Below are 24252 nucleotides of genomic sequence, written 5' to 3'. Positions count from 1 at the left end.
TGTGTTTATGTTGTGTTACGGTGCGGACGTTCTCCCGAAATGTGTTAGTCATTCTAGTTTAGTGTGGATTCACAGTGTGGCGTATATTTCTAACAAAACTTAAAGTTGTTTAAACGGCCACCCTCAGTGTAACCTGTATCGCTGTTGATCAAGTATGCATGAATTTGACACCCATGATTTAAGCCAACTTTGGATCAATATTTATGTGAATTAATGCAAGAACACTATTGACTTTGAAAGGCATCTTAAGCTTGTTTTAATGTTCAAACACAAATCCGAACGACGATTATGAGAATTTTTACTAAGCAGCAGAGACGTGGTACGAAAGCGACTTGACGTTGATGATGTCATTCCTCCTCCCAGCAGGCGGGGGGCGGAGCCGCTCACACCTGGATGATCTGGATGTCTCGGGGCGGCGCCAGGCGCGGCGAGCACGGGTGTCCGACGAAGCACTGACAGGTGAAGTTCCGGGCCCAGCCGTCGAGGTCGCGGGCGGAGGGGAGGCCCACCGCCACGTACTTCTGGCCGGAGCGCAGGATGCGGAAGTGGGCGGAGTCCAGGTGCAGGTAGTGGGAGGAGTCGAAGCTCTTCCTGACGCAGCGGCCCCGCCCCTGGCACAGGGCCCGGCCGCACAGCATGGCGGCCGCCGTCACGTTGGCGAGGTACGGGTTGAGCGTGGACGTCAGGTAGTCGGACAACGACTGACAGGACGACTGTGGGAGAGAGAGGGAGAGGAGGCGGGGCTTACAGGTGTGCTCCAGGTAAGGTTAGTCATCATCGTTATTATTGGCTTATTTACTTAAATAAAGTAAGTAAATATACTCTAATTACACACTTTTGCAACACTTATAAGTGCACAAAATGGCGAAGAAATACACAAACTTCTTCACTTTTTTCTCATCTGGCGTCCGAGATAAGAAAGTACTTCCTGTTGGAAAAAAGGAAGCGTGGCTTTTTCGACTCATCTGCTGACTAATTGTGGCGTCAACGTTCCCACGTGTAGTATTTCAAATATTTATTCTTGCTGACGTGGCAGTGCTCGTTAGTAGTAATAAAAGAATTCATAATAAAAATAAATACAAAAAACACAAAGTCAAATACATACATATACAGTTTATTGGTAATAATGTTGTGATAAATCTACAATTTATCACAAAATATTATAAAATGTTTTAAGTATACTTATAAAATAATACATAAATATTATAAGATACTTTGATAAATATTTTTAAAAAATACCTAAATAAATGTCATAAACTACTTGTATAAGTAGCATCACAATTATAGCTAAATACAGTAAAATACATAAATATAAGATTCAAAGATACATGTTTTGAATATACCTATAATATAAATATTTTAATTAATATGATAAAATACCCAGACAAATATCATAAACTTCTATACCAAACTAAAATAAAATACCAAAATAAATATTAATAAATACAGATAAATAAAAGGAAATATGTTCATACATATTTTATAACAACTAGATAAATATGATGAATAATAAATAAATTGTTAAATACGATAGACAAAATAAATATCGTAAAATCCACCGATACATAATTAAATAATGAGTGTCATAAAATACCTAGATAAATATTACATTTATAATTAAATATTTTAAAATACCTGCCCTAGAAAAATATCTTAAAATCCAGCGATAAATATTTTACATTTTCATGGATACATTTCGGAAGATACAAGGATAATTATTCTAAAATACTTAGATAAATACAAAATACATAAATATCATAACATTCAAAGGTACATTTGTGAAATATACCTATATTATAAATATATTAATTAATATGATAAAATACCCAGACAAATATCATAAACTTTTATACCAAACTAAAATAAAATACCTAAATAAATATGAATAGATACAGATAAATACTAGGAAATACTTTCATACATATTTTATACAACTAAATAAATATTATAAAATACTTATATAAATAATAAATAAATTGTCAAATACTATAGAAAAAAATAATATCGTATAATCCACCGATACATATTTCAATAATAAGTATCATAAAATACCTAGATAAATATTAAATTTATAGTTAAATATGATAAAATACCTGCCCTAGAAAAATATCTTAAAATCCAGCGATAAATATTTAAAATTTTCCTGGATACACTTCGGAAGATACGTGGATAATTATTCTAAAATACTTAGATAAATACAAAATACATAAATATCATAACATTCAAAGATACATTTGTGAAATATACCAATATTATAAATATATTAACTAATATGATAAAATACCCAGACAAATATCATAAACTTCTATACCAAACTAAAATAGAATACCAAAATAAATATTAATAAATGCAGATAAATACTAGGAAATGTGTTCATACATATTTTATACAACTAAATAAATATTATAAAACACTTATATAAAAAATAAATACATTGTTAAATATTATAGAAAAAATTAATATCGGAAAATCCACCGATACATATTTCAATAATAAGTATCATAAAATACCTAGATAAATATTAAATGTATAGTTAAATATGATAAAATACCTGCCCTAGAAAAATATCTTAAAATCCAGCGATAAATATTTAAAATTTTCTTGGATACATTTCGGAAGATACGTGGATAATTATTCTAAAATACTTAGATAAATACAAAATACATAAATATCATAACATTCAAAGATACATTTGAGAAATATACCTATATTATAAATATATTAACTAATATGATAAAATACCCAGACAAATATCATAAACTTCTATACCAAACTAAAATAAAATACCAAAATAAATATTAATAAATGCAGATAAATACTAGGAAATGTGTTCATACATCTTTTATAACAACTAAATAAATATTATAAAACACGTATATAAAAAATAAATACATTGTTAAATATTATAGAAAAAATTTATATCGGAAAATCCACCGATACATATTTCAATAATAAGTATCATAAAATACCTAGATAAATATTAAATTTATAGTTAAATATGATAAAATACCTGCCCTAGAAAAATATCTTAAAATCCAGCGATAAATATTTAAAATTTTCCTAGATACACTTCGGAAGATACGTGGATAATTATTCTAAAATACTTAGATAAATACAAAATACATAAATATCATAACATTCAGATACATTTGTGAAATATACCTATATTATAAATATATTAACTAATATGATAAAATACCCAGACAAATATCATAAACTTCTATACCAAACTAAAATAAAATACCAAAATAAATATTAATAAATGCAGATAAATACTAGGAAATGTGTTCATACATCTTTTATAACAACTAAATAAATATTATAAAACACGTATATAAAAAATAAATACATTGTTAAATATTATAGAAAAAATTAATATCGGAAAATCCACCGATACATATTTCAATAATAAGTATCATAAAATACCTAGATAAATATTAAATGTATAGTTAAATATGATAAAATACCTGCCCTAGAAAAATATCTTAAAATCCAGCGATAAATATTTAAAATTTTCTTGGATACATTTCGGAAGATACGTGGATAATTATTCTAAAATACTTAGATAAATACAAAATACATAAATATCATAACATTCAAAGATACATTTGTGAAATATACCTATATTATAAATATATTAACTAATATGATGAAATACCCAGACAAATATCATAAACTTCTATACCAAACTAAAATAAAATACCAAAATAAATATTAATAAATGCAGATAAATACTAGGAAATGTGTTCATACATCTTTTATAACAACTAAATAAATATTATAAAACACGTATATAAAAAATAAATACATTGTTAAATATTATAGAAAAAATTTATATCGGAAAATCCACTGATACATATTTCAATAATAAGTATCATAAAATACCTAGATAAATATTAAATTTATAGTTAAATATGATAAAATACCTGCCCTAGAAAAATATCTTAAAATCCAGCGATAAATATTTAAAATTTTCTTGGATACATTTCGGAAGATACGTGGATAATTATTCTAAAATACTTAGATAAATACAAAATACATAAATATCATAAGATTCAAAGATACATTTGTGAAATATACCTATATTATAAATATATTCATTAATACGATAAAATACCCAGACAAATATCATACCAAACAAAAATAAAATACCAAAATAAATATTAATAAATGCAGATAAATACTAGGAAATGCGTTCATACATATTTTATAACAGCTAAATAAATATTACAAAATACTTATATAAATAATAAAAAAATTGTTAAATACGATAGAAAAAATAAATATTGTAAAATCCACCGATACATATCAAAGTATCATAAAATACCTAGATAATTATTACATTTCTAATTAAATATTATAAAATACCTGCTCTAGAAAAATGTCTTAAAATCCAGCGATAAATATTTAAAATTGTCATGGATACATTTCGGAAGATACGTGGATAATTATTCTAAGATACTTAGATAAATACAAAATACTGTACATAAATATAATAACATTCACGGGATATAAAATAAGTTGATAAATATTGTAAAATTCCTTGAATAGTATAAAATCCATAAATACATAATTTAAATGTTCCAATATTATAAAATACCTATATGAATACCATAAAATGTATCCCTAAATATTGTGAAATATTTTAAATATACCAATATTATACAAAAAAAATTAATTAACACAAAATAGGCGACTTGTCCAGGGTGTACCCCGCCTTCCGCCCGATTGTAGCTGAGATAGGCTCCAGCGCCCCCCGCGACCCCAAAGGGAATAAGCGGTAGAAAATGGATGGATGGATGGAAAATAGATGTTTATCTATTTAATGGAGGACTGTAGTTCAGCATAGAACTGGCACCCAAGGTTATTCCAAGTATTGATTTTGAACGGAGAATCGATTCTGAATCGAATCGTTACCCTCAAGAATCGAATCGTCCGGTACCCAAAAATTCCCAGGCCTACGTTTGGAAGTAGGTGTGTCGGTTGCCATGGTTACCTTGCTATCGTAGTCTCTGGTCCCGCCCCACATGACCACCCCGGCGGCCCCCAGAGCGGCGGACTCGCCCACCGTGTTCACCAGGTCCACCTGGAACACACCACACCATTACTCGCCTGTGGGCGTGGCCTCGTTGCCGAGCGACCGACCTGGCTCTCGAAGGTGGCGGTCTGGCCTCGATACAGCGGCCTGGAGTAGACGTAGGTGGGCGCCGCGTACGGGCGCTCGGGCAGCGCCGCCACCCGGAGCGCCTCCCGCACCCGGTGGCGGGCGTAGAGCGCGGCCCGGGGGGAATCCCTGAGGGCCGGGTGGAGGTAGATAGACGGGAAGAGGGCGGTGCTGCGCTCCCACAACCACATCAGCTGCTGGTTCTGCTGGTGGGCCCTGGCGGAGCAGACTCCCGTGTAGCCGGGCTGGTCCCAGTCGTAGTTGTGGCAGTAGGGGAAGGAGTAGAACCCCCAGCTGCGACTGGGACGCTCGGCCTCGCCCAAGGCGATGGTGCGCTCCATGAAGCGCCGACCCGCCCGCTGGAACTGATCCGCGGCCAGCTGGGAGACTTTCTTCATGGGCAGGAAGGGGGACGTCTGCAGGGCGGCGGCGAGGGACAGCTTCTGGTACACCCGCTTGGACCCCCAGTTCTGGGCCCACAGCGGCCGCCAGGACTCCCAGTCGATGACGGCGAGGCCGGGGGACTCGTCCTCTGGGATCAGGCGCTCGATCTGACCGCGCGCCCTCAGCAGGTGGGCGGTCAGGTTGCCGTTCTGGGGGACACCTCCACCCTGGCGCCTGCCGGGGTCCACCTTGGGGTAGATGCCCAGGCGGTCCTCGTAGAAGATGGTCAGGAACTGCCCGGGAACGGGGGCCGTCGTGGTTACCGCCTGGAACGCCGCCGTGTCCAACGGGACGCCCAGCTGCAGGCACCGCTCCAAGGGGGCGTTCCACACGGCCACGAAGGGGTGGTCTGGGATCAGGGGCGGGGCGCTCGGCGGCACGGCGGCCGATACCTCGCCATCGATGGCCACCGTGACCTCGATGATGATGATGGCGAAGGTCAGGAACCTCTTCATGCTTCTGAGGACAGCTCAAACAAATATTAATACACACATATACACACACATACTACTTATTAATATACATATATACACACACACGTACTACTTAATAATATACATATATACACACACACATACTACTTAATATTATACATATATACACACACACGTACTACTTATTAATATACATATATACACACACACGTACTACCTAATAATATACATATATACACACACACGTACTACTTATTTATATACAGTACATATATACACACACACACATACTACTTATTAATATACATATATACACACACACGTACTACCTAATAATATACATATACACACACACACACGTACTACTTATTAATATACAGTACATATATACACACACACATACTACTTAATATACATATATACACACACACACATCCTACTTATTAATATACACATACTGTACACACACATACTACATCTTAATACACGTATACTGTACACACATATACTACTTATTAGTACACCTACTGTATATACACACATGTACTACTTTTTAATATACACATACTGTACACACACGTACTACTTATTAATAAACACATTCTGTACACACACATACTACATCTTAATACACATATACTGTACACACATAATACTTATTAATACACCTACTGTATACACATACACATACTACTTAATAATATACACATACTGTACACACACGTACTACTTATTAATACACATTTACTGTACACACACATACTACTTATTAATACACCTACTGTATAAACACACACGTACTACTTTTTAATATACACATACTGTACACACGCGTACTACTTAATAATACACATATATACAAACACGTACTATATATTAATACACATTTACTGTACACACACGTACTACTTATTAATATGCACATACTGTACACACACATACTACATCTTAATACACTTATATTGTACACACACATAATACTTATGAATACACCTACTGTTTATAAACACACACATACTACTTTTTAATATACACTTACTGTACACACGCGTACTACTTAATAATACACATATCTACACACACGTACTACGTATTAATACACATATACTATACACATGCGTACTACTAATCAGAAATATTTTAAAATCAGTCTTCAAAAAAACTAAATAAAGTATTAATTGAAAGACATTATTTAAAAAGTAGTAGTATTTAAAAAACATAATTAATTAATTAAACGTTATTAATTAAAACACATGATCTAAAAATTGTATTTGATCATCAGTATTAATACAAAACTGTTTTTTAAAATAATATTATTTAAAAATTAAAAAAAAAAAAACTAGTTGAAAAACAGAAATTATTATTTAAAAAAATATATTCTTGTATTATTTGAAAAGCAGTATTTTTATTTTTGAAAAATGTTTCATTTAAAAGCAAAATAAAGGTTTTTACATTTTGAAAGTGCTGCTACCTGCTGCTGTCGTCCTCAGCGCGTCGCCCGGTGTGTGACAGGAAACCACTTGTGTTCAGCCTTTCTCATGCCTTCCTCTCTTCTCCCACCTGCCCTCATGAAACACACCTAGCAGCGACCCAGTGACACCACACCCAATAAACATGATGCAGACAGAAAGCAGCCAACCGTGAAGGAACAAGTTTTATTTGCAGTGCGATTACATTCGTGTGCTGCGTCGTCCTCATCGCACGCTTCTCTACAATCATGACACAAACGTGAATTTAAAACACAAAAACAGTACTTTTTGCAGTTGCCATGAGATGAAAATCTGTTCAAAAACAAGAAGTGCTACATTTCTGACTTAGCTTTTTTGAGTAAAAGTTGTGCACATTATCCAAAATAAACACAAGCTAGCGCTAGCATGTAGCATGTGCCAAACACAAGCCAGTGCTAGCATGTAGCATGTACCAAACACAAGCTAGTGCTAGCATGTAGCATGTACAAAGACGAGATAGTGCGAGCATGTAGCATGTACAAACACAAGCTAGTGCTAGCATGCAGCATGTACAAACACAAGCTAGTGCTTGCATGTAGCATCTACAAACACAAGCTAATGCTGGCATGCAGCATGTACAAACACAAGCTAGTGCTTGCATGTAGCATCTACAAACACAAGCTAATGCTGGCATGCAGCATGTACAAACACAAGCTAGTGCTAGCATGTACAAACACAAGCTAGTGCCGGCATGTAGCATTTACACACACCAGCTAGTGCTAGCATGTAGCATATACAGCCACAAGCTAGTGCTAGCATGTAGCATATACAGCCACAAGCTAGTGCTAGCATGTAGCATTTACAAACACAAGCTAGTGCTAGCATGTAGCATTTACACACACAAGCTAGTGCTAGCATGTAGCATGTACAAACACAAGCTAGTGCTAGCAGGTAGCATATACAGCCACAAGCTAGTGCTAGCATGGCGTATTTACAGACACAAGCTAGTGCTAGCATGTAGCATATACAAACACAAGATAGTGCTAGCATGGCGTATTTACAAACACAAGCTAGTGCTAGCATTTAGCATATACAAACTCAAGATAGTGCTAGCATGGCGTTTTTACAAACACAAGCTTGTGCTAGCATGTAGCATGTACAAAGACAAGCCAGAGCTAGCATGTAAAAGCATGTACAAACACAAGATAGTGCTAGCATGTAGCATATACAAACACACGCTTGTGCTAGCATGTAGCATGTACAAACACAAGATAGTGCTAGCATGTAGCATGTAAAAGCACAAGCTCGTGCTCGCATGATGCGTCTACAAACACAAGCTAATGCTAGCATGTAGCATGTACAAACACAAGCTAGTGCTAGCTTGTAGAATTTACAAACACACGCTTGTGCTAGCATGTAGAATTTACAAACACAAGCTAGTGCTAGCATGTAGCATGTACCAACACAAGCTAGCGCTACCATGTAGCATGTACAAGCACAAGCTAGTGCTAGCATGGCGTATTTACAGACACAAGCTAGTGCTAGCATGTAGCATATACAAACTCAAGATAGTGCTAGCATGGCGTATTTACAAACACAAGCCAGTGCTAGCATGTAAAAGCATGTACAAACACAAGATAGTGCTAGCATGTAGCATTTACAAACACACGCTTGTGCTAGCATGTCGCATGTACAAACACAAGATAGTGCTAGCATGTAGCATTTACAAACATACGCTTGTGCTAGCATGTAGCATGTACAAACACAAGATATTGCTAGCATGGCGTATTTACAAACACAAGCTAGTGCTAGCATGTAGCATGTACAAACATAAGCCACTGCTAGCATGTAGGATGTACAAACACAAGCTAGTGCTAGCTTGTAGAATTTACAAACACACGCTTGTGCTAGCATGTAGCATGTACAAACACGCTAGGTTGGTTAGCATGACTAAAAGGCTCTACTGTAAAATGTGTCTAAAAATAGTGGTTCTGGGCTCTGGGTTTGGTGTTTGAAGTGTTTCACGTAGACTCCAAAAAGCGCTCCTACATTCACAACTTGTTCAACTTTGGTAGCAAGCGGAGGACGCGGCGAGTTAGCCGAGGTTCACCTTTTTATGTGCCGACATCTCCTTCAGTGTCTGTCACAGCTACATGGCGCCACTACAAACTCAGTTCAGCGCCAAATAAAGAGTACTTGTTTTTTTTGTTAGTAAACAAACAACACAAAATGGCAGAAAAAGCTTCAAAAAACAATATTTGGACTAAAAAAACAAACAGTTTATAAAGATATAAAAAAAAGTCAACAACATGCCTGTTTTTCACTTTTGTTTGTTTTGAACAGCAAACAGAGCGAGGAGTTGCTAAAAAACAAAATGCTAAAAAGAACAAAGTGAATAAGTGACGGAATGGTTTTGTTTTTCCTCCTGCTGGTTTCAGATGGAACTACATTTAACACAACAAGACGGCGGACTACGAGAAGACGTTTGTTTTCGTACTTTGCTAGCATGTTCGCCGACCGTGCGCTAACCAAGGCAAGCTAACGCATGCTAGCGGCGGTGGCCGGTCTGTGAAACGCGGACTCCTCGTCAACGCCCACGTTTGTGTCGTGGCCGTCAATCAAACACGACCAACTGGTTTGACTTTTTCTCTTTCGAGTCATTTTAGCCGCGCTAGCGGTGTCAAACAAGATGGCCGACCTGTCGGCTAATGTCGGCGTTTGATCGTTTGTTGTCATTTTTGGTCATCTTGCTAGCGGTGTGGGTCTTTGGGCACCGAACGGATCAATCAAATTCCGATTCGTGGGGTGACGATTCGATTCGATTCGGATCCGATTCTCCCTTCAAACTGATTCTCGTAGCGTATTATTTGGTATAATAACAATAATGTAACTTTTTCCAAACAGGTTAAAGGTTAGAAAAGCTAAAAATATATATATATGTATTAAAAATATATGTATGCATATATATGTGTGTGTTTATATATGTATGTATATATATATATATATATATATATATATATATATATATATATATATATATATATATATATATATATATATATATATATATATATACAGTATATGTATATATACATACATATATAGTATTTATATACATATATGCTATATATACACATATGTGTATATGTATATATACAGTATATATGTGTTTATATATGTATATATACATATAGACACATACATATATACTGTACATATAAATACATATATGTGTATATATACAGTATATATATACAGTATATATGTGTTTATATGTATATATAAATACATATATGTATATTTATGTGTATATATACAGTATATGTGTATGTATGTACAGTATATATACATACAGCAGTATTATTTATACATGTATATACACATATATACATATATAGATACACATACATATATACATACACACACATATATATGTGTGTATATATACATACAGTATATATATATACATATACAGCAGTATATGTGTTTATATATGTATATATATATACATACACATACTTATATACTGTATATATGAATACATATATGTATATATATATACAGTATATGTATATACAGTATATGTACTGTATATATGTACATGTACATATATACACATACATACATATATACTGTATATATAAATACATATATGTATATATGTGTATATATACAGTATATGTGTATGTATATACAGTATATATTCATAGAGCAGTATATATGTGTTTATATATGTATATACACATATATACATATATATATACATACACACATATATGTTGATATATATATATACATACAGTATATATATATATATATATACATACAGTATATATATATATATATATATATATATATACATACAACAGTATATATGTGTTTACATATGTATATACACATATATACTGTATATATAAATACATTTATGTATATATGTGTTTATATATGTATATATACATATATACACATACATATATACTGTATATATAAATATATATGTATATATGTGTATATATACAGTATATGTGTATGTATATACAGTATATACAGCAATATATATGTGTTTATATATGTATATACACATACATATATACATACACACATATTTATACATATATATGTATATATACATACAGTATATGTGTATGTATATACAGTATATATATATATACAACAGTGTATATATATATGTTTATATACTGTACATACACACACATCTTTATATATATATATATATATATATATGTATATATATATATATATATATATATATTTATATATATATATATCTGTGTTGGCTCTGCGATGAGGTGGCGACTTGTCCAGGGTGTACCCCGCCTTCCGCCCGATTGTAGCTGAGATAGGCTCCAGCGCCCCCCGCGACCCCAAAGGGAATAAGCGGTAGAAAATGGATGGATGGATGGATATATATATATATATATATATATATATATATATATATATATATATATATATATATATATATATATATATATATATATATATATATATATATATAATGTATTAAAATAAGAATAAGAATCTGACTCAGATGTGAATTGATTTGTTGTGCACCCGTAGAAAATGCTAATGACAAGAAAGGTGCTAACGTGCGAACGTGCTAGAATCTGTAAGTCTGCCGGCGTTTATGAGAAGAAATTACGTTTAAAGTCAATCGAGTATTATTATACTTTTTGCGTGTTTTTCTTCGCTAATCACATTCTTCCGAGTTAGCATGTTAGCATGGGTGCAAACAGGCGGTCAAGTGTGAGTAGAGTCAGGTTCAAAAGGAGCGCCACTAAGAGTAGATAGCGACTCCCGCAGCTTGGTGGCGCTGCGCTCCGCCCTCCCTCCGCCCGCCCCCCTTGCTCGTCCTCCCACTCTGTCCGCCGCCGCTCCTGCTCGTCGCCGCCGCCACCTCCGCCGCGCGGCCCGTCGTCCTCCCCGAGCTCGTTGATGCTGTCGCATCGCTCGCCCTGGTGGCCCTCGTAGCAGTGGCAGCGGAACCGCTCGTCCAGGAGCCGCAGGTCCTGCGGCGAGTGCCACCCGCTCACGGCGAAGTCCCCGTCGCCCGAGGCCTGGATGCGGTAGCTGTCGGCGCTCAGGTGGAGGTAGTGTCGGGCCCGCGGGTCGCGGCGGACGCAACGGCCGTTGGCCCGACAGAGGTAGTCGCTGCAGGCCTCGGCTGCCCTGGTGACGTTAGTGATGTACTGACCCAGACGCTGGCTGACGAACCAGCGCACCTTGCTGCAGTTGTGCTGCGGGGACACGGCGGGGGAGGGTGAACAAGGTGCAACGTGCGTAACAGGCCTCATGTTGCTTTTGTAAACACAGACAATTACAACGTGTTGAAAATAGCCTGCAGGCAACACAGTGGTTAGCACGTCTGCCTCACTCCTGAGGTCCGCCTTTCAATGACATTCAAGTTTGCATGTTTGCCTCCTTATGACTTTTTGAAAGTCATTGTATTATCAAAATTGTTCATGGAGTTATTATTTTTTTATTATCATCTTTAGTATTGTTATTGTTATTATTATCATTGATTATAATTATCATTATTACTTTTTAATTTATTATTATTAAAGTTGTTATCATTATCATCGTCATTATTATTATTATAGTTATTACTATTATTATTTTTGTTACTGTTATTGTTATTATTATTATTGCTATTCTTTTTTTATTATATTAAAATTGCTACTATTATTATTATCAATATTGTTACTGTTATTGTTATTATTATTATTATTACTCTTAATATTATTGTTATTATTACTATTGTTGTTATTGTTATTATTATCACTTATTATTATTATTATCAATACTTTTGATTATTATTATTATTGCTATCATTATTATTATTGTTATTATTATCATCATCATTATTATTATTGTTATTGATATTATTTTTGTTACTGTTATTGTTATCATTATTTTTTAATGATCAACATTATTATTATTATTTTTGCTAATATTGTTAAAATTGTTATTGTCATTATTGTTACTGTTTTTGTTCTCATTATTATTATTATTATGATTAACATTTTTTTTTTAACTTTTAATATAAGTGATATTATTATTTATTATTATTATTACTTTTGATTATTGTTAATATTATGATTGCTGTTATTATTAAAATTGTTGTTATTATTATTGTTGCTGTTAATATTATTTTGTATTATTACTTTTGTAATCATTGTAATTATTATTATTATTAAAATAATAATTATTATAATTAGTATTCTTATTCTTATCATTGCATTATTATTATAATTACTGTTATTATTATTGTTATTGTTAAAATTATTGTTATTATTAGTGCTATTATTATTTTTGTTGTTGTTGTATTTTTGTATCATGGGACGGCGTGGCGCAGTGGAAGAGTGGCCGTGCGCGACCCGAGGGTCCCTGGTTCAATCCCCACCTAGTACCAACCTCGTCATGTCCGTTGTGTCCTGAGCAAGACACTTCACCCTTGCTCCTGATGGGTGCTGGTAGCGCCTTGAATGGCAGCTCCCTCCATCAGTGTGTGAATGTGTGTGTGAATGGGTAAATGTGGAAGTAGTGTCAAAGCGCTTTGAGTACCTTGAAGGTAGAAAAGCGCTATACAAGTACAACCCATTTATCATTTATTAGTATTATTATTACTATATTATCGTTATTTACATTATTATCATAATTTTATTATTTATAATATTAATATTATTATTATTATTATTATCATCATTATTATTATTATTATTATTATTATTATTATTATTATTATTATTATTTCATTGCCAGTGTTGCAGCTCCACCTGCAGTTATGCTATCCTGCCAGTAGGTGGTAGAGATGAGATTTATGGCTCTATGAAGGGAGCCGGATCTTTAGGAGACGTTCCTTTCAAAGAGCCGTTCAAAACTAGCTCGTTGTTATAGTTCTAAAAGTTATTTTGATCAATAAACAATGGCTATTATAAGATAAGATGTGAATCAGAATGATTTTAATTCACACATATATTAGAAAATGGTGGGAATTGTTGGGAAATTTTGGGAGTTTTTATCGTAAACATTCAATAGACAGCCCCATATTTCCATTCCTTGACAGTCACAACAATAGTTTGAATTTTCATTCACTTAAAACACTTTGTAGCACAAGAGCATTTGAACAATATAGAGATAAAATACCCAAATAATAAGTAAAAATGAAATATACTTAAAATACAACTAGAGTTAAATTTCGGAAGAAACAAAATTTGAAAAACATAGTTATTTTAAAAAGCAGTATAAAAAAAGGTATTCAAAATATTAAAACAAATTATTATTATTAAAAACAATATTATTACTTAAAAACATAATTTTAAAAAACATGTGAAAAATAGTATTATTAAAAAATAGTATTATTTGAAAAATAGCATTATTTAAAAACAGTATTATTTTAATAACAGTATTGCTAATTAAAAACAATAGTATTTGAAAAACAGGATTATTATTTAAAAACAGTATTTGAAAAACAGTTTCATAAAAACAGTATTAATATTAGAAAAACATTAAAAAATGGTATTTGAAAAACAGTATTATTAAAACAGAATTTATATTAAAAAACAGTATTTTTATTTGAAAAACTTTACTTAAATAGTATTTTAAAAACGATATCATTAAAAAACTGTTTTAATATTAAAAAACAGTATTAGTATTAAAAACAGTATTAGTATTTTTTTATATATATTTAAAATCACTCTTATTATTTAAAAACATAGATATATTTATATATTTTATTTATGTTTTATTTGGTCAAACTTCCTGTCCAGTTGCTGGTGAGGTGGGCAATCGCCGAAACTTGATCTGCATGTTCATTAAAAATCGGCTCCCATCTTCCCTTAAAAGAGCCGTTCAAAAGATTGGATTGTTCGCAAACGTCACATCTCTTGTCGGTGGCTAGCAGTGACACTCTGATCACCATTCAGCAAAAAGAGGGCACTTTCACACATTTTAGGTGGGTAACATACCTTAAAGTCACTTTTATTGCTTTGACAAAGGTCATAGATGAGTTCAGTTCAGTGTGAGTGAAAATAAGACAATATAAATAACTTATTACATCTTAACGGCAGCTGAAAAGGAAGAGCCTAAGATGCTAACGTTAGCATGCTGCTAATCGCTAAAGGCTAGCCACACTTACTTGTGTGATATATTTATGTATATTGTATATTATAGTATATTATATTTATTTATGTTGTGTATATTTGAGGGGAAGATACATTGATAAATAGTATTCTAGTTCATAGGACATGTTGGCCAAACAATGCTAATGTACAGTGCTAACTGCTAGTACAAAATAATATATTTCAATCATTTTGTGAATGTCTTAAGCATTTACTAGTTGACAAGATATTCATTTTGGAGAAACTGTGTAGATATAATGAAAATAATCATGATAAAAGCCGTTTTTTTGGTTTAAATGGTGTATCATCTTGTGTTGTGTTTGGGGGTGGCCGATACTGGGAATTTTGTGCGATCTGATATCAGGGATACCAGTATTGTCGATAGTTGCCACTTCGCAGCAGCTGTTTATTTTGAACGTGTATATTAGTTGTAGTTTTCATTGACACATTTGAAGATGTGGAAATCGCCATGTAAAATCGCTAATGCTAATCAGTAGCATGTCAGTAGCAAAGCCAATGTATGTTAGCATCAAGCTAGCTCCTTTTTGGAAAAGTGGAGCCTTGCTTCTCTCGCGTTCGAGCGTTTTTTGAGTCATTGTCTTCGCTAAAGACATATAAAGCCCTCGCGTGTGCATGGAGCGAACCCTCCCAACAAAAAATACTACTTCTATCAAGTTGTTTGTCTTGATGCCACTTCAGCGTGGCGGTGGGCGTGTCCTTACCCGAGACGACGTCAGGTTCAGGTCGCCCCAGATGACGAAGCCTGCGGCGCCGAGTGCCGCACTCTCCCCGATGGTGTGGACCAGGTCTTTCTGCACACAGGACAGGACACGAGTGGAGAGGAGCAGGTGAGTGTTCTTACTCTAAATGTTCGCTAGATGGCGGTAGTAATGAAAAATATTCAACAAAAAATTTAAAGTTTTTGTTTTTTTGCCGTGTTGGGTTAAAAAAATATATTTAGACATGCGGCCAAAGAGGAATATGTTTATAAAAAATTAGGGCCACACTCAAAAAAACATGCGGAGGTCATTTTGATTTATTATATACAAAACCAATATTATATACATATTATATAATGTGTGTGTGTATATATATATATATATACACACAGACGCTATATCATCCCTACAAGCCTGTTTCGCAGGGAAACCTGCTATATATACGGATATATATATATATATATATCTATATATATATATATATATATATATCCATCCATTATTTACCGCTTGTCCCTTTTGGGGTCGCGGGGGGTCGCTGGAGCCTATCTATATAAAAATATAATATCATCTATATATATATATATATATATATATATATATATATATATATATATATATATATGTATGTATGTGTATGTATATATATATATATATATATATATATATATATATATATATATATATATACTACTGGTCCAATTTAGCACTACATGTATTAATCAAAGTCTGCTCGTTACTCTCAGGCAAAAAACAACACAACCACAAATACAAAAGACACACATATATATTTATATATATATATATATATATACAGTATATATATACAGTATATGTATACGTATACATATATATGTATATACATATGTATACCTATATATATATATATATATAGGTATACATACATTTATGTATACATAAATATGTGTATATATATATATATGTGTATATATATATGTGTGTGTATATATATATATATATATATATATATATATATATATATATATATATATATATATATATATATATATATATTAGAGATGCGTGGTTTGCGGGCACAACCGCGGAGTCCGCGGATTATCTGCGGACCGGGCAGATGAAATTTAAAAAAATTAGATTTTATCCGCGGGTCGGGTCGGGCGGTTGAAAAAAAAACGCCCGAAAAAATTAGATTTTAAATAGATTCAGGCGGGTGGCAGTTAAACCAATTCGGAAATATATATACATAGTTAAATGTTGTTACCCACATACGAAAAACGAGCAGGCACCTGCTGCATATGCCACAACAGAAGAAAAAAAAAAAAGAGATGGACACTTTTACGGAGCGGAGAAGGGACGCCTCGCCGGGGTCCGGGACCGAGGCCCCTTCCCCCGAGAGGGCCCCACCGGGAGCCGTAGCTGAGGCGATCCGTGAGAAGGGCCCGACGCACGTCCAGGGTCACCACCGCGCCCACCGCACCGACACCCCGCCTCGTCCGCCTTCGCCGCGGCCGGCGTCACGCGCAGCAGGTAAGCAGCTTACCTGCCCGCCACCCCAGTGGCCGGGGGCTCGTAACAGGGGTCACTCCGCGCGCTCCGCCCGCGCAGCTTACCTGCCCGCCACCCCTGTTGCCGGGGGCGCGTAACAGGGGTCACTCCGTGCGCAGTGCGCTCACGAAAGGGGTGGGGCCCATACCCGGCCGTCGCCGGCAGCGAGACGCGCTTGGAGGTGCGCTCAGCGCGGCTCCCATATGATTGCGCACTGGTGTGCGTCTGGGCCGTGACAGCGTGGCACGCGAATGTCTGTGCTGCATTGGATCAGTCTCCTTTCTTTAACAGGCAAAAGCTTTATAACCTCACTAATGCCTTGCATCGTCTATATTAGATATATAACAACGGGCGGGTGCGGGCGGATGCGGCTCTGATTAAATGTTAGAAACGGGTGGATGGCGGATGGTTGACGACTTTCTGATGCGGTTGCGGATGAAATAATTGCCTATCCGCGCATCTCTAATATATATATATATATAGTATGTTTAATACATGTAGTGCTAAATTAGACCAGTAGAGGGCGACAACGCTAATAGTGATAAATTGTGTAATTTCTATGCGTAAAACATTTGTAGTTTATTGTGTGAATATATATATATATATATATATATATATATATATATATATATATATATCGCACCCCCGGCCAAACTATGAAAAAAAGTGCGACTTATAGTCCAAAAAATACGGTAATCAAATATACTGCAAAAGAGACTTGTAAAAAACGATGAAAAATACATTTTCTACAATTACCTGTTAAAATAATGTAAAAACTAAATAAAAATATGTTTCTGTCAATAAATTTACAATTTCACCATTTTAGTCATCATTTTGCGCTTAAGTAACTTCTCTATGACTTTAGCTGCAGACTTCTTCTGTTTGTTTGTTATTGTCATTACTGCCACAAGTGGTGGGAAAAGTGTATTACAACTGAGTTACCGCTGCGGCCCAGACTGACTACAGCTGAGAAACAGATATTTTTTGGCGGTCTGTATCCCTGCAGACTGTATTGATCTATATTGATATATAATGTAGGAACCAGAAATATTAATAACAGAAAGAAACAATCCTTTTGTGCGAATGAGGTTTTTTGGGTTAGTGCACTAATTGTAAGTGTATCTTGTGTTTTTTATGTTGATTTAATAAAAAAAAATAAAATTATTTTTTATTTTATTTTTCAAATTTCTTGTGCGGCCCGGTACCAATACATCCACGGACCGGTACCGGGCTGCGGCCCGGTGGTTGGGGACCACTGCTCTTGAGGGCACTCACGGCCCAACAATGGTTAAGAAAGACTGATTTACAGTATAGCGTATAAATCGCTTTGGTAAGCCGGCGGAAAAGGTACCAACAAGCGGTACCTAGTTACTTTGGTAGGCTTCCAAACATGTGCTCAAGAAAAGGTAACTGAGACGAAGTCAAGGGAGGGTTCTTACATTGGTGAGGAAGGTGAGCGCCTCATCGCGGTAGCCCAGCCTCAGGTAGACGTACGCGGGCAGGTCGTAGTCTTTGGAGGTGAGCGAGGCCACGCGCAGCGCCTCCGTCACCCTGTGGCGGGAGAAGCGGAGGTTGCCCACGCTGTTGGTGTGACTCTTCCTGATGGCGACGGAGGGGAAGAGCGCGGTGCTGCTGTTCCACAGCCAGCGCAGCTCGTCGTTCCTCATGCTCTCCAGCAGGGGGCACAGGCCCGTGTAGTTGTCCTCGTGGAGGTTGTAGTTGTGGCAGTCGGGGTAGAGGTAGAACCCCCAGAGGCCGTTGGGGCGCAGGAGCGTCCCGAGCTGGATGGTCCTCTGCATGAACGCCCGGGCGCTCTTCTCGAAGCGGCGCCTCGCCAACTCCTCCACCTGCGCCTCCGTCACGTTGATGTACGCCTTAGTGGTCAGCTCGCGGGATTTCCGCCGGTAGATGTCCTTCTTGTGCCAGTTGCGGCTCCACTGAGGCCGCCAGAACTCCCAGTCGATGACTGCCAGGCCGCGGAAGTCCTCGGCGGGGATGAAGTGCTTGATGTCCTGGTAGGCCTTGAACAGGTGCGTGTCCAGGCTGCAGTTCTGCGGCAGGCCGCCGTGCACAGCACCGCCCTGCGCCGTGTAGCGGGGGTAGTTGCCCAGTCGGTTGGCGTAGAAGATGGTGACGTTCTGGCCCGTCCAGTCGGCGCGCGGGCTACCATGGATGTGAAAGACGTGGTCCAGGTTGGCCGTGACGTTGTACTTGATGGCGCACATGTCGAGGGGGGCGTTCCACGCCGCTATGAAGGGCTTGCGGCCGATCAGGGGCAGCTTGGCTGGTTTCTGCCCGATGGCGGCTTGGAAGAGCATCAGGAGCCATGAGAAGGCGAGGGTGACCGGAACCACGTGCTGGGAGAGGGATGTCCTGCCTGCCGGCCCCTTGGGCATCCTGGTGATCAGTCGCAGGAGCTGTCACTCATCCTGAGGAGAAAATGATGGCAATGAACATAAACACCACTTGAAAGGTAGCCAACATTCTCCAGTCTCCTCAAAGTCATTAGAGTAAGGGTGTCCAAAGTCTGGCCTAGGGGCCTTTTGTGGCCCACACCTAATTTTTCAACAGCTTGCAGTGCATTTCTAAAAAATAATTTAAAAAAAATCATGAAACAAAAAAAAAAAGTGGAATAAAAGAGCAAATAGGTGAAATTTAACTAGAAAATGTTGCAGTGTTGACTCTAATAACACAAAGCTGCCATGCAGTCCTTTTTAGGGACCGCAATGTCCCTTTGGGACAGAGGACCCTATTGTATTTGTACGGTTTTATTATTATTATTCCGCCGCCTCTTTGAGCTGTAATTTGACCCCCTTAACATGCTTCCAAAGTCACCATATTTGACACACACATCAGGACTGGCGAAAATTGCCATCTAATAAAAAACCAAACCCCAAAACTCAAAATTGCGCTATAGCGCCCCCCCAGGAAAAAAACACAGACAAAACTGCTTGTAACTTCCGGTAGAAATGTTGTAGAGACATGAAATTAAAACTTCTATGTAGGTATGACTTAGACCTAGATTTCATACATTGACATCCTTCAGCAAAAATCAACAGGAAGTTGGCAATTCTCCCTTCAAAACAAAAGTTTAGTAAAAACAGTCACTCTTGCCTCTTTGAACTGTAATTTGACCCCCTTAACAGGCTTCAAAACTCACTAAACTGGACACACACATCAGGACTGGCAAAAATTGCGATCTAATAAAATAAACCAACCCCAAAACTCAAAATTTCGCTCTAGCGCCCCCTAGGAAAAAAACTCAGACAAAACTGCCTGTAACTTCTAGTTTAACTTTGAAACTGTCAGTGCTCAAAAAATAATAAAAACGTATCATTGACGGATAGATCTGAAATTGATCTAGAGATTTAAGCGCTAAAAGTAAAAGAATAACTGTGACTTATTTTTAACACTTTTATGATTGGGACCCTTTTGGGTCCCCAAGAATTTTAGTTGGATTTTTATTTTTATTTTTATTTTTTTACTGTTAATAGCTCAAAAAATATTAATGAACCAAGAGCAATGTTGTTATGAAATATTGACCTATTTAAAGCTACAATTGCTTCACATCAAATAATCCGCCTACAACATAATAAAAATAAAACTTTATGTCGAAAGATATATCGGAAGTTAATCTATAGATTTTTAAGCATTAAAAGTATAAAAAAAGATAATATATGACCTATTTTTAAAAGGTTAATGACTGGGACCCTTTAAGGTCCCCAATCATTTTAATTTAAATTTTTTTTTTTTTTTTTTAAACTGTCATAGCTCAAAAAATAACGAACCAAGAGCATTTTTGCTATTAATTATTGACCTATTTAGGGCTCCAATTACATCACACAAATATTCCACTTTGAATATTTATGAGGGGATAATATTGAACATTTTGTGTATTTCCTAAAAAAAAAAGGTTTTGACAAAAAAGCTTAGAACATAAAAACAATATTTCAAAGGATAGATCTGAAGTTGATCTATAGATACACAAGCATATATTCATATAAAAAATATATATGACTTACAGTATATTTAACACTATTGACTGGGACCTAAAAGGGTCCCCAAGATTTTTAGTGGGCTTTTTTAAGAACTGTCATAGCTCAAAAAATAATAATGAACCAAGAGTAATGTTGTCATGAATTATTGACACATTTCAGGCTCAAATTATTTCACATCAAATTTTCCACCTTGAACATTTTTGAGGGGATAATATTGAACATAGTGTGTTTTCCTATTAAAGAAGAAGGTTTTGACAAAAAGCCTGCAACATAAAAAGATTAAAACTTTATTTAAAAGAATAGACCTGAAGTTGATCTACAGATATTTAAGCATTGAAAATATCTACCATATATAAAAAAATAAATGACTTACTTTTAACACTTTAATCTCTTGGGCCCTTTTGGCTCTCCAAGAATGTTAATGGGATTTTTTTTTTTTAAACTGTCATATCTTAAAAAAAAAAATAGTGAACCAAGAGTAATGCTGTTATGAATATTGACATATTTTGGGCTCCTATTAGGCACATCAAAAATTCCACTTTAAACATCTTTGAGGTGATAAGATTGCACATTTTGTGTTTTTCCTAAAAAAACAACAACATTTTTTACACAAAAGCCTACGACATAACAATCAAATGTCAAATGATTGATCTGAAGTTGATCTAAAGATATTTAAGCATTGAAAGTTTATATATATAAAAATATAATATTCACTATATTGCCAAAAGTATTTGGCCACCCATCCAAATGTTCAGAATTATGGTGTGGGGCTGTTTTTCAGGGGCAGGGCTTGGCCCCTTAGTTCCAGTGAAAGTAACTTCAAATGCTCCAGGATACCAAAACATTTTGGACAATTCCATGCTCCCAACCTTGTGGGAACAGATTGGAGCGGGCCCCTTCCTCTTCCAACATGACAAGGTCCATAAAGACATGGATGACAGAGTCTGGTGTGGATGAACTTGACTGGCCTGCACAGAGTCCTGACCTGTACCTGATAGAACACCTTTGGGATGAATTAGAACGGAGACTGAGAGCCAGGCCATCTCGACCAACATCAGTGTGTGACCTCACCAATGCGCTTTTGGAAGAATGGTCGATAATTCCTATAAACACACTCCGCAACCTTGTGGACAGCCTTCCCAGAAGAGTTGAAGCTGTAATAGCTGCAAAAGGTGGACCGACATCATATTGAACCCTATGGGTTAGGAGTGGGATGGCACTTCAAGTTCATATGTGAGTCAAGGCAGGTGGCCAAATACTTTTGGCAATATAGTGTATGACTTATTTTGAACACTTTAATGACTGGAACCCTTTCGGATCTTTGGGACCTTTAACAGTCACCAAAATTGAGGGAAGCCCTATATTAGGTATTGCTTTTGAAAATGGACAATACCAAAATGCATGCTTTCACTTTACTTTTCTTTTTTTTCCCGCTCTTCAGTGTGTGGTCCTCAGTGGAAAACATTTGGACACCCCTGCTTTAAATCTTTGTTTCTTCTTCACCGTTCATGGATGACAAAGCTGCAGGACTTTCCACAATTTTACTCCATGCTGGATTTGCACGCTGCATTACAAACAAATCCTTCTACATATTTGGAGTAACAAGTCACTCCCTAATTGTCTTGATTCCTGTAGCGAGACACTTTGAACACGTACGTTTCCAAAGGTCAGAGGTCACAGCGAGGAAGTCTCGTGACATCCACAGAGCTGAAACACGAGCTGAACGCTCTGACCGCAGCTGGAGCCTCAATGAGAGACGCTCCCGCCAAGCGTCTCGTTGTGGTTTGTGGCATCACAGGCGCTGTCGTGCGGTCCCAACATGTCGCCCAACAAGCATGAGTCCACTCTTACATGAAACAGGATCTTACTCAGCTGGTCATGACATGAAACAGGAAGTACGACCATGTCAGCAGGTCATGACATGAAACAGGAAGTACGACCATGTCAATAGGTCATGACATGAAACAGGAAGTACGACCATGTCAGCAGGTCATGACATGAAACAGGAAGTATGTGGTAAGGACCATGTTAGCAGGTCATGACATGAAACAGGAAGTATGTGGTAAGGACCATGTCAGCATGTCATGACATGAAACCGGAAGTATGTGGTAAGGACCATGCTAGCAGGTCATGACACGAAACCGGAAGTATGTGGTAAGGACCATGTTAACAGGTCATGACATGACACAGGAAGTATGTGGTAAGGACCATGCTAGCAGGTCATGACATGAAACAGGAAGTATGTGGTAAGGACCATGTTAGCAGGTCATGACACGAAACCGGAAGTATGTGGTAAGGACCATGTCAGCAGGTCATGGCATGAAACAGGAAGTATGTGGTAAGGACCATGCTAGCAGGTCATGACATGAAACAGGAA

At 36.3% G+C, this 24252-nt stretch overlaps 2 protein-coding genes across 5 annotated transcripts in view; both read right to left on the bottom strand.

Annotated features, from left to right (window-relative positions):
- Positions 1-227: 227 nt before the first annotated feature.
- Positions 228-7596, bottom strand: LOC133572048 (hyaluronidase-1-like). 4 transcript variants are annotated; one of them, XM_061924683.1, is made up of 4 exons: positions 7514-7596; positions 5146-6077; positions 4997-5086; positions 228-713 (listed from the first exon to the last, which is right to left on the bottom strand). In XM_061924683.1, the coding sequence occupies exons 2-4, from the start codon at positions 6061-6063 to the stop codon at positions 384-386; spliced, it is 1338 nt and encodes a 445-aa protein (XP_061780667.1). In that variant the 5' UTR covers positions 6064-6077; positions 7514-7596; the 3' UTR covers positions 228-383. The 4 variants fall into 4 exon arrangements, with proteins under 4 accessions (XP_061780667.1, XP_061780671.1, XP_061780669.1 ...); XM_061924687.1 differs by having other exon boundaries at positions 5146-6067; positions 7514-7588; XM_061924685.1 differs by having other exon boundaries at positions 7495-7581.
- A 4624-nt stretch (positions 7597-12220) lies between these two features.
- Positions 12221-24252, bottom strand: part of hyal4 (hyaluronidase 4) — a 28311-nt gene continuing 16279 nt past the window's right edge. The window contains exons 2-4 of the mRNA XM_061925317.1: positions 19317-20306; positions 16354-16443; positions 12221-12748 (exon numbers count right to left, since the gene is read on the bottom strand). Of these exons, the coding sequence (XP_061781301.1) occupies positions 12221-12748; positions 16354-16443; positions 19317-20273 (1575 nt within the window). The 5' untranslated portion in view covers positions 20274-20306. The remainder of the gene's footprint in view (positions 12749-16353; positions 16444-19316; positions 20307-24252) is intronic.

This window comes from Nerophis lumbriciformis, linkage group LG29 (genome assembly GCF_033978685.3).
Source record: "Nerophis lumbriciformis linkage group LG29, RoL_Nlum_v2.1, whole genome shotgun sequence".
NCBI lineage: Eukaryota > Metazoa > Chordata > Actinopteri > Syngnathiformes > Syngnathidae > Nerophis > Nerophis lumbriciformis.
The sequence above is the reverse complement of the archived record's forward strand: the minus strand, read 5'-3'. Positions and strand labels throughout refer to the sequence as shown.

Bases quoted from the DNA above. Each gene is read 5' to 3' on its own strand.
- LOC133572048 (XM_061924683.1), bottom strand. From the start codon at position 6,063: ATGAAGAGGTTCCTGACCTTCGCCATCATCATCATCGAGGTCACGGTG. The intron at 5,087-5,145 runs GTCGGTCGCTCG...GGTGTGTTCCAG, and splicing joins CCGCCACCTTCGAGAGCCAG to GTGGACCTGGTGAACACGGT. The intron at 714-4,996 runs GTAACCATGGCA...TCTCTCCCACAG, and splicing joins CCAGAGACTACGATAGCAAG to TCGTCCTGTCAGTCGTTGTC.